The 12,098-nt window shown below is 42.6% G+C and overlaps 2 protein-coding genes across 2 annotated transcripts in view; one reads left to right on the forward strand and one right to left on the reverse strand.

Annotated features, from left to right (window-relative positions):
• Positions 1-5: 5 nt before the first annotated feature.
• On the forward strand, positions 6-7,283 carry LOC100540846 (retinol dehydrogenase 12-like; the record flags this gene model as incomplete). Its single annotated transcript, XM_010711578.3, has 6 exons — positions 6-135; positions 1,003-1,158; positions 1,777-1,881; positions 2,085-2,294; positions 3,119-3,308; positions 5,186-7,283. Coding segments are annotated over 6 exons (894 nt in total), but the record flags the coding sequence as incomplete, so codon positions are not given.
• Positions 7,284-8,368: 1,085 nt separating this feature from the next.
• Positions 8,369-12,098, reverse strand: part of ZFYVE26 (zinc finger FYVE-type containing 26) — a 43,464-nt gene continuing 39,734 nt past the window's right edge. Inside the window, 3 exon segments of the mRNA XM_010711549.3 lie at positions 8,369-9,743; positions 10,768-10,812; positions 11,783-11,965. Coding sequence (XP_010709851.1) covers positions 9,534-9,743; positions 10,768-10,812; positions 11,783-11,965 — 438 coding nt within the window. The 3' untranslated portion in view covers positions 8,369-9,533.

Genomic DNA, 12,098 nt, shown 5'->3' on the forward strand with positions numbered 1-12,098 from the left:
CGCCGCTCTCTTGCAGGCGATACGTGGCCGGAGGGCGGTGCAGGTCCGCGGCCAGGCTGGACGGGAAGGTGGCGGTGATCACGGGCGCCAACACCGGCATCGGGAAGGAGGCCGCCAGGGAGCTCGCCCGGAGAGGCAAGTCGGCGTCACGCTGCGAGCGGGTGCGGCTCTCCCCTCTGCGCCCAAGGTCGGATCACGGCGTGATTCCCTCTGCGCAGTCGGTGCCCCGCAGCGGGGGCTAATCCCTTCTCCTGCCTTAACCGCAGTTGGAAGAGACGGTGCTAATTGGAACTGATGTGATCTGGCACCACGTATTGTGGTGCGGAGCCTGATGGTCCCCGGAGTTACTGAGCCTGGGGCTGTGCTTCTATCTAAGAGCCGCCTTCTGAAGTTCCCTCAGACAGGGCTGTAACTCCTGAAGTGCAGTTCCCCAGTTCTCAGCTGCCTTCACTGCTTGAGCTCAGACACTGTGTCTCAGCATGTGGAAATACTCAGCACTATGGCCGCTTGGAGAGGACCAGGCAAGTGCCTGGAGTCACAGGGCTCTCCTTGTTTGGGGCTGGGAAATGGCTCAGATCTGCTGCTGTGTGTTTCAGTTACTCACGTTTCAAAATTAGTTTAAATGCTTTTTGGTAACTATCAAGGCAATGAAACTACCCATGTTAGAAATTGCTCTGGCTGAAGTCCAAGCATCTCTGTGTGCTATAGGCCCTAGTACCACATGTACAAACTGGCCATACCAGGGCTGCAGTGCACTTACCTGACCTGCGAGAAGCTGGACAGAGGCACTTCAGATGTGCATTTTCATGGTCTGAAAACAGGTCTGGAGCTAACAGTCTATGAGAAGAGTTTTTGTGCTTGTCAGCTTCTCTCCTGGACTGAAGTCAGTTCCATAGGAAACAAAACATTGTAAGCGCTGAGTGGCCAGCCCTTGTCACAGCCCTGGCCATGCAGTGTGCTCCCAGTGACATCTGCTTGTGTTCTGCTTTTTCCTCCTTGCAGGTGCGAGGGTGATTGTTGCCTGCAGAGACATAGCAAAAGCAGAAGCTGCAGCACGTGAAATCCGAGCTGAGACAGACAATCAGGAAGTCATTGTGAAAAAGTTGGACTTGGCTGATACCAGGTCCATCCGGGAGTTTGCTAACAGCTTTCTAGCAGGTAAGACCTCTGGGTCCTTTTTTTCAGTATGCATATTTTGCCAGCAACTGCTGTCTGCTCTCTGGAGCTAAAGAAGGGGTACAAGAGAGCATACCTTGGGAAGAGTATTGCCCTGCTCTGTTCCTACACTGCTGTTGACTTCCTTTGTGACCACATGCATATCACGGGTTTTAAAGGCAGAAACTAAGGGTGTTGTACAATGCTGCATGCTGCTGATGTGACTATGAAAGCATCTTCTCCTTTGTTGTATGGATTTCATTTGTGGTATCTGGAATTGTTCTGTGCAACAATGTCTATTCTGAGCAAAGGCAGAAAAATGAGAGGGCAGCTTCACCCTCCGTTATTGTTGGTGTCTTCAGGCAAGAAGGGGGTTCTGTTCTGGTGCTTGGGATTTTTAGCTAACATCAGATTCCTGACCCATGCATCCTGTGCCATGTTGGCTGTTGTGGTTCATAGCAGGGGCTTGCCGGAGGCCATGGGCGAGTTGGTGGTTATCCTTATTTTACAGAGGCAGTGTGGCTGCAACTTGGGCATTGGTTTTCGTTTTTGTCTGGCTTGTGTCTGTCTGTATTCCATCTCTGTATTTGATGACTGATGTCTTTTTTTTCTTTCTTGCAGAAGAGAAGGAACTCCATATCCTCATTAATAATGCTGGGGTAATGTTATGCCCTTACTCCAAGACAGCCGATGGTTTTGAGATGCACCTGGGAGTCAATCATCTTGGTAAGGCCAGTGGAGTCAGGTTTTCATTTCATATTTCTGGAAAAATGCCAGTGGGAAATCCCGCTTCCAGGTGCTTTCATTTTTCCTTCTTGTGGTAGAATGGAAGGAGGAAAGCTATAGCTCGTCATCAGCACATTGAAAGTACTTTGTGATTCCAGTGGGGAAACCCTTCAGAGAAGAACTGAATTTCTTCTCACCCCCAGGTCATTTTCTTTTAACCTTCTTATTACTGGAGCGCCTGAAGCAGTCTGCACCATCCCGCATTGTGAACGTGTCCTCACTGGCTCATCACGGAGGCCGAATCCGCTTCCACGACCTCAATGGTGAGAAGAGCTACAATCGTGGCCTCGCCTACTGTCACAGCAAGTTGGCCAATGTCCTTTTCACCCGAGAGCTGGCAAGGCGGCTGCAAGGCAAGTCCCAGCAGAGAGTGAAGTGGTTTCCTTGGCTTTTGAGCAGTGTGGGTGAGGAGGATGGGTTGAAAAAAATGCCTGTGCAAAAATGAAATGGTTTGAGACCAGGGTCACTGACAGCTCTTTGTTGGAAGGAAAAAAGTATCTCATCCGTGGAACTAGGAAACTTAAAGCACTAATTGTCTTAACAGCAACAGGGCATGGGAGGTCAGTTGCCTTGACACAGTTGAATGGATTTGATTTTAATTTGGCATTTGTCAAAAACTGGCTGCATCTGAGCACACAGCTGTGCTATGCGAGTAGAATTTGAAGAGGGAAAAACAACAACAAAGGAACTGAACTTGTTTCGAATTGCAATCTGCTGTGGACAAACTAAGGCAGTTGTAGCTGCCTTCAGTGGTGAAGGCCTGTAAAACAGAACACAGGGCTAGACAGTATCTCTTAAGTTACAACATATGTATCAGCCTTGTTATTCAGTCCTTTTTGTAAACTTAAGCAGTGTCTTCTCTAATTGTAGTACAGTAAGTCAAAGAAATCTCTTGCTGTCTAAAGCCCAATAGAAATTGCTGCTGTTTGAGCATCAGGCTCCTTGGTACACTGTTGTGCAGAAGACATGTAGTGACAGCACTGTTTGGAAGGGACAAGGGAGTGCTCCAGAAAGCAGTAGCACTAGGAATTTCACTAATATTCCCTTCCCTTTATCCACAGCAGTTCTCCTGTAAGTTGCAGAATGTTTGCAGGTGGAATTGAGGAAGATATTAGTCCATTGTTTAAAGGCAATCTGAGGCATTCATTTTGTCCTGGGCTACTTTCTTTTACCATAGGCACTAAAGTCACAGCAAACTCTCTCCATCCTGGCTCTGTCCATTCTGAGCTGGTCCGGCACTCATTTGTAATGACGTGGCTGTGGAAGATATTCTCATTCTTCTTGAAGACTCCCTGGGAAGGAGCTCAGACCAGTGTGTACTGTGCAGTAGCAGAGGAGCTAGAATCTGTGACAGGACAATATTTCAGGTGGGTGCAAGCTGATGGAGTGATGTACCATGGAAGGAAACCTCACTATCTGAGAAAATGAGTATTACTGTCATTATTAAGAAGACACTACATAAGTGGTACTAGAGCATTATCCTTTCTAGATTTCTTGAAGATGATACTGCATTAGAAGGGATCCCTGACCTATGCAACACTTTTTTTCATGCCAAGAATATTACTGGACTCCAAGTGCAGGAAAGGCTGTCACAGTTGTAGTGCTCTAATCCTTAGATTGCAGTAATTCAGTCTTCAGCACAGCTGTTTAGTTAATGAGGTCACTTAAGGCAGTCAGGGAGAGATCAGTTTAGTTTTACACTGTTGGAGCATAAAGGGCCTGTGCACCCAAAGAGAGGGGAGGTCTAGTGGTGCTGCAGAGCTAGGAGGTAAGATTTTCAGGACAGGCACATGACAAAAATAACTTGATTCTCCAGTGTGACAGACCATCAATTACAAGAGACTCCTGCTGGGATGGTTATCACTCTTGCCTGCAAACTATTAGTTGTAGCTCTCTCTACAAACCTGACTGTTTCTTAATTTCCTTTCACCTACTCCAGGACACTGTATAATCATGCCTTTTCTCTTAATAAAACTACAGCTCCATACAGTTTACGTCGTCGTCATCCTAAATTTGGAAACTGCAATTTCAGCAGTTTCCTTTAGCTGTGTATGTCAGCTTCTTGCTGGCTGTAGAGCAGTATAACAATACTGTATTTAGGAAATTAACATAGGTTTTTTTTTCCCCCCCCCCAAAATACTGTTGCCTTTGCAATCGCAATACTGGAGCCTTTGCTTCTTTTCAGAGCTCTCCTTTCTTGTGATAAGCAACCAGATTAGACTCTGTAATGACTTCGATCTTCGCTTGGGTATTTGTTTATCCTAATCGGACTTGAATATATAAATAGATGTCTTAATCTTCTGTGCAAGACTCACAGTTTTCCTGAGAATATAAGTGGGGTACTGCACTAGAGTACAGAAAGGTTTGGTAGATTTTAAAGTAATAAAAAAGCAGAGTTTTGAACTTGATAGGAAAAGAAAAGCTTTCACAGTAAATCTCGCACAGGCCTGGTTTTACACTGGATTGGCCTGAAAGCCTTTCAACTTTCCAGGCAATGTATGTATATTAAACAAGCAGCCTGCCAGTCTTCAGGAGCATCAGAGACTGTGTTTTTTGGGATATAAGAACACTAGAAAGGATAGAAATCTTATATTTCATCAGATGCAATTTCATTTGTTCTCTTAAATTTCTATGTAACATGCAGCATCTAGCATTACAGCTGAGAACGCACAATCCTCAGTGCAGACAATGTACTGCCTGATTGCAGGAGCTGAGAAGAAAGGGGCTGTAGTTCAGTGGATAATGGAAATGGCATTAATGTGAAACCATATATGGTTATTACAGTATTATATTCAGAGGCAGCTTTACCTTTCATGCAGTGGCAATATAGTGGGATGAATAGGATCGGATAACCAGTTTAGAACAAAGGTCTGTTTGAGTAGCTTAGTTATAATTTGCTGGAGAAGTACTCCTGCACAGCCTGGTTAGCATTTACAACCTTTTGTAGTAATACTAATGAGAACTCACAGTGATGAGTATACAGCAGAATATATATAAAGTTCTGTAAACAGCAAGATGGCAGATAGAGCTAGAGTCAGTTGCTAGTTTTTGGTGCCACTGGGAAAGCCACTGGAAAAGATTCTTCCCAATCTAGCTCCCGCCCTCCCTACCCTTCTTTACTTGGTCTTGAAGCTTCATGGGTTAAAGCAATTCCCTCACTTTATCATAGCCATTTCAGTGTACAGGTAGAGATCTTTGATTAAAAAATATAATAATAATAATAATAATAATATTCCTCTTACAGTGATTGCCAGCCAGCATATGTATCTCCATGGGGTCGGGATGATGAGACAGCAAAGAAGCTCTGGAATGTGAGCTGTGAACTCCTCGGCATCCAGTGGGACTGAGCAGTGCAGCCATTTGTGTGTACCTGGCTGAGCACAGTGATGCTACTCTTGGGAAGACCACTGCTGCTAAGAGCACTGGTACTTCAGCTGCCCTTTGTGATGGTTCTGTGGATGCAGTCCAGTATAAATTTCTGGAATGTTACACTTAAGGATTGAGATTAGAAAGCAAAGCATCCCTTTTTGTAGCTGGAGAATTAGAGCACCAATACTGTGAGCAACCAACCTTTGGTAACTCACAACAGCTAGAGGCTGTTGTCCTGTGGCTTTAGAATAGAAATGGAGATTATCATCTTAGCTTTAGATCACCTGTATTGAAAGTTGCTTTTTGCTTTAGTCTCTTTTTCCATACTGGTAATAGTAAAAAGTTAGGACACTAACTAGCTTTACAAGGTCATTTTTTGTTCCTAATATTTGACACAGCAGAGTACAAGTATTCATGTTTCTGGCAATTACGTGTAATATAAATGCTCACAAACACTCAGAAACAAGTCCTGGCCTAACTAGGATCAAGCATTATTTTTCATGTTCTCTAAACACCTCTAGCCTGTGAAGTAAGATCGGTTCATCTTTTGAGAACACAGCTGTCAATGCAGCTCACTGGAAGGTTAAAACTTGCAGGAATGGTGAAATTGGGCAATGGCTAGTTATTTTATTCAAAACAGTTAACAATCTCTGCTGTGAAACACTAAGCAAAGATGGTATAAAGCTTGTCCTAATAAAATCTAAGCTGTACTTAAGTGATTTACAAACCTGGAAAAAAGCAGATTTATTTAAAAAGAAAATTAACTGCACTGAAACACAACAATTTCCACTGAGGCTTTAGTATTGAATTTGCTCTGACAGCAAACTACCTTGAGCTAAATAGCTGAAGCAGAGGCCAGTGCTATCCTGATATTATGGTCAGTTTAGTCACAGGACAGAAAAAGAAAATCCGAGCAGTTATGGGCCACGGCTAGCCACAGCTACCAGCCTGAACAGTCAAAAGGCAGCTCAGTCAGTCCATATCCTCATGAGCTTACTCCCTTGGAGCTCTAGTGAAAATTGATATAATGGGACCCATAATCCAAGATTATTTCTGAAAAGGTTTTTTAGCTGCTTAACTCAACAAGTGCCATAGCTCGCAGGATTATCTTTTTCTGGAAAAAAAATCCAGAAGTATTTAGACCCATGTCTGAACATTCCTGTGACCAACTGCCAGTGTTGGGAAGCAAATGCTCATGTTATGATTAATGATGTCTGAGAAGCTATCCATGTACATCAGTCCCATGCTACCTCTGATCAATACTAAATAAAGCCATTTCCTTTTTACAGCAATTTTCTGAAGAAAAATTCTTCAGAAACGATGCAATTCACTTGGTTTTGCTGATATCTGCATTGCCTTACTCATGTAAAAAAATAATAATTTTAGCTAATATTCTGAAGTCCCTTTCTCTTTCTCCCTGTGCTTGACCTTTTTTCCTCTCTCAACAACACTGTAGCAGTAGATTGTTTACCTACCATGCAGGCTCTGATCAAAGGGGCTTTCAGGAACAACAGAAACCATTAAAAAAAGCAGAAAGCATATCTAGGCCATGTTTTCCCCTTCTAGGTCAGTGTCTTTCTCAAACAAATGAATCAGATCCTAGAGTCACTATAAGACCTAACTACATATTACTGTAGAGGGCCATCTCCTCCCTCTCTGACCTTGGCTAAGTCATTTATACTTTATAGGTTGATCTGTAAAATGAGAGCTTAAGCTCATTTAGCTGCCTTAAAGGGAGTATTGTAAGGGAGAGTTGCATTAACTTGCAGAGCTGCCTGGAGAGAATTACTGGTCTGCCAGAGTACATGTATAAGCCAAGCTAGCTACCGAGGCGACCTCTGAAGAGGTGATGATAGTACAGTTACTCTTAAGTATTGAGAACATGATAGCAAAGGCACATTTTGGTATGACAGCAATTCTTCCCCTTGTAGTTCATCTGGTGAACATAGCCACATTAAAAAAAAAAAAACAGATCTAGAACAAAAGACTCAGCTATGCTGAGGTGAAAAGCAAACGATATATTGAAACTTTCAGTCATATCACTTTATTCTCCTTTTCACCCCCCTTCCCCCCCTCCCCATTGTAAACAGCCCACGGTCATTTCTATAGAAAGTTTTTAAACTGGCAATACTCAATCCATTTCTGAAGCTCAAAAATTCAAACCATTGATAATTGCACTATTCGTGACAAAAGGCAGTTGGTCAGAATCAGAATTCCGGTTCTGCTGGTAAGAGAAACATTCCCTACAATTCCAGGTTAAGAACATCAAATTACAACAAACACTATAAAGTGCATAAAGTACAGTGCAAAGAAGTCAAGAGGAAAGGCAGGTACAGAACTGACTGGTCTGCATGATGAACTCTGCTCTCTGTTCTCTATACAGCTATAAGGAACTGGAGCAGAACAGTGTTACAGCAAAGCATAACTGGATACCCATGAACAGTAGAACCTCCCCCCATAGTTAGAGAGCTAGAAGTCATCAAATAGATGGATAGTGTCACGTTTTAGGATTAGCCTAACAGCTCTAAGCTGATGGCAAGCTAGGTCAGTCTGGCCAGGAAAACAAAAGCAGCTTTCATTGGTACTGCTCACTAATGAGATCGTGCAAATCTGTGATTGGGAGATTCTAACATCTAAATGTGGTCATTTCTGATGACTTGACTTAGAGACATTTCTAGCCCTGCTCTAGTGAATAGCGCGCCTCTGGGAGAGATGGTGGTAGCAGCAGAGCACCCAGAGGGGATGGAGCAAGTCCTTTCTAATGCTATCAAAGTCTGTTCTGTCACTACACTGAGTTTGGGGACATTACAAAACCCATACTTGACAGTCTCAGTTATTCTATGTACTAAAACTATTTGCAGAAACTGTTCTGTTTCTTCAAAAGTCAGTCAAATGCTAAACAAAACAGTTAACAAAAGTGAACTATTTTTCCCATGTCGTGATGAAATTAAAAATTAACTGCAAACATACTCTTGTGGCCAAGTTTTGCTTCTTTTAGAAGGTCCTACTGCTGTCTATCTTTCTTCTGCTCATTTCACATGTCCAAATCATCATTGCAGAGTAGCAGCTGCTTCTTTCAGCATCCTTCAACGCAGAAATGACACAGATGTTTGCTGATTAAGCCTAAGAACTCTGCTCTGTTTCTTATCACAGTAAACACCTTACCACACACACAAGTTCAGCACAGAATCCACTGTTCCATTCCTTGCACTATAAAATACTGCCTTTTCACACGTCCTAACGCACTCCAGCCTAGCATTCTAATATACACAGTATGTCTAGTTATTGCATTCTGCTGTACCTGACAGGGACAGGTTATTCTCATAAGAAAAAAAACTAAAATTCCTGTGTGACAGGAATACAGACTGCTGAATTTTGCCACAGCTCTATCTTTCCATATTTTCTGCCATACCTAAAGTTCACTGGCATCTGCTCAGTGATAAAGCTGCATCACAACATTTTATTGGATATTATAGCAAAGAAAGAGGTAGGTGATTTTTTAAAAACTATTTTAAAGGATTTTTCCCTTTGTAGGCCCATTGCAGGATATGCCACTCACAATTTCATCCATTTTGTAAGGACTCAAGTGCAATACGTATATCAGACAGTGCAACTGGGAAGTAGAAACCTGCCATGAAGAATAAGCTTGTACTTTGTCCAACAAACTATAAAAGAAGTTGAGCACACTGCAGTGGGTGGGAGTGGGGGAAGAAGTTAGCAATAGTTTGTATAGAGGCTTTAAAAACAACCATCTCTGAACTTCAGTCTTTGTAAAAGATCTCTGCAGTCTTGAAAACAATCTTAAAGGAAACCCATAATCACAGAAAGTGTTATACTCTAGGCTACGTTGAGCTGTTGAGATTTTTCTGTTCTCTCTATGCAGGTTGTCTGGATTAGAAATAAAAAGGGAAAAAGATCAGTGCCTTTCTAAAAAACCCAAGCGCTCTCTTTCAGACCTAAAAAATCTTGCTTGTTCTGTTTGAAACTGCCACCCTTCCCCTACCCAAATCAAAGAGGATCGAAAGACACCCTGAGGTAGTGACTATTTGTGAGATTACTGGCACTTGTAATTTAGTTCCCTTCCTTTTAACCAGAGGCACACTAGCAGCTTCCATTTGCTACTGACACAAGTTAGAAGACTTCCCTTTTACCAAGTGATTGCTGCACTGCATGCCTTTAAGGTGTCTTGAAGTCTTCCCCTTCTGCATGATGGTGAATGTCAGTTACTTCCTGCTGCCCTGGCCAAGTCGATTTCTCATTTTGGGCTGGTGCACTGTGAGCCACTGGGTACAGATGGCGTGCACAACATCTTCTCCACTGCTCTCAGCCAGCTGGCGCACATGCTGGACAAGCTGCACTGCTCTGCTCTTCTCCTGTCTCACTGAGACCAGATACGCAGAACGCAACTTGTTGCACATCAGGTAGGCTTGAATCTGGAGGGAAAAGGGCAGGCAGAATTCCATTAGAAAGTTAAAGTAAGCTAACACAATAAGCAAGGATTTGCTGGATTACTATCTCATTCAAGAGCCTATCATAGAACGCAGTAGGAGCATAACATGAGGCAGAGTATTGCATGGTGTAGATCCCAATGTAAAAGATAAACAGATGTGTATTTCATTAAATTTGTCTCTTATGGAAACTCTTTTACAGCATCACCAATATACATTAGTAATTTTATTTTGTGCATTGTTTCCATAACCCCATGGCAAAGATTATAAAATAGTCATTGTCTTCTATTGCTCTTCTATTGTTCTTCTGGAGCAGCTAATACATGAATATTTCAATAATAAATCATTCATAAAAGGCAGAATTAAAAGCCTATTTTTCAATCTACATAAAACACCAAGTTTGTCAGTTGGAAAAGGACAGAGTAGAGTGAGAAATTATTTCCTTAGTTATGCCATGTGGAATCTACAAAAGTCTGTAACTCTGATCCACAGCCTCTTCATCTACAAATACACACTCAGAGTTTCCTTATTTATATGCAACTCTCCAGAGGCTTGGCAGGCTGGTATTTAAGCTAACAAAGAAATCAATTAGTGCAGGCCTCATTTCCTCTAAGAAAAAAAATTCAACTCTGATATACATTTTATCATTTAACTCCTTACCACAATGAAAGCAGTTTAAATCTTGAAAGAATGGTAAGCTGAAATGGCCACCTCAAGAGTTAACAAGGAAATACTTTTCCTCCAGTCTTGGTAATGCCTAGCTCTCATCCCAAGGACTACCAAAGAACTATAAGGATAAAATCAATCAATACCTTCATCTCACAGTTCTACACTTGAAAACACCGCAGCCTTAAGCAGCTCATTGATTTCTACAGTCTAGAAAGTAGCCTTCAAAACCTTTGAGTGAGAATGAGAGAGAAAATGCTGGAAGAGAGCACGTATCCTAGGGTTCAAGATTGGCCTGTTCAGCTCTTGCTAAAGGAATTCCTCTTGCTCTGATTTTACTTACCTTGTTTTCATCACTGTCCATATCCTGAATCAGATTATCGAGGTCCTGTAACCAAGAAGGGAAAAGGTGTTCACATTTAAGTGACAATGGTTTGCAAACTTTTATTCCTTAAGGAACCAAAGCTCTGCCTAGAGGAAGGGCTGCTGAGATCACAGCTAGATGTTTACATTATCCCAACGACCGCCACACATGTAGAAAATATAAAGCCTAATTATTCCCTTTACCACAGCTTCTTCTGCCTGCCAAGTCTCTGGGGTCTCCCTAGAGAACACCTCTTGTGTTCTCTTGGGAGAACCTCTTGTCCCCTGACAAGTTCTACCATTCAAGTTAGGGGTGTGCAGCGATAGGACAAGGAGTAATGGCCTAAAACTTGAACACAGGAAGTTCCATAGCAACATGCAGGAGAACTTTACAGTAAGGGTGAGAGTACAGGAACAGGTTGCCCAGAGAGGTTGTGGAGCCTCCTTCTTCAGAGATATTCAAGACCTGTGTGAACACCTACCTGTGCAACCTATCACAGGGTAACTGTTTAGTGGGGGGGTTGGACTCTATGATCTCTCAAGGTCTCTTTCAACCTGAGATTCTGTGACTTATGCTTCCTTCACTGGGACAGAAAACATGCTGTGGCAGGTAAAAGGAATCCTAAAAAGGCTTCCTATGAAGGCAGAAGGTTTCTGTTTCCATACATACTCTGTATTAGCCAGGGAAGCTTCACTGAAGGCAACCCCTCCCACTCCAGTTTGAAGCATTCGACAGGGTCCTGACAGACAAAGGTTCTCTCTCCATCACAAACACTTGGGAAGTGCAGCATAGGAGCACACTAAGCAATCTATCTTTTTCTCTCAGACAAGTTAGTGTAAGGAAGAAAAAGGCACAACTCTCACCTTCAAACAATACATGCCAGAATATCTGAATCACTAGAAGGGCAACACAGGCACTGCAGAGTAGTCCCTGTAACTTATGTTGTATACAACCCATTGCACTTCAAAAGGGATATAAGGCAGGACAGAATTACCTCAGCAGGTATGTTCTTGAATTCACTTAGACAATTTAAGATAATGGTATCCCCATCATTCTTGGCTGCAACTCCAGACTCGCTGACACACTTGAGTAGCTGCCGGATCTCACTGTACTTTTGCTGCTTCACCAGCTGCTTGGCCACTTTGCTGTACACTTCTGTAGCCTCCAGCTGGAAATCCTAGAGGTAGGTTGAACACCAGAGCAACATGTTAAATACTGTCAGCAGGTTTTCCCAGTATAGTCTCAGCAGCTCTATACAAATAAGACAATCTCTGCTGAGGATAAAATATCATAACATGCTCCAAAAAAAA

This window comes from Meleagris gallopavo, chromosome 5, assembly GCF_000146605.3.
Source record: "Meleagris gallopavo isolate NT-WF06-2002-E0010 breed Aviagen turkey brand Nicholas breeding stock chromosome 5, Turkey_5.1, whole genome shotgun sequence".
Classification (NCBI taxonomy): domain Eukaryota; kingdom Metazoa; phylum Chordata; class Aves; order Galliformes; family Phasianidae; genus Meleagris; species Meleagris gallopavo.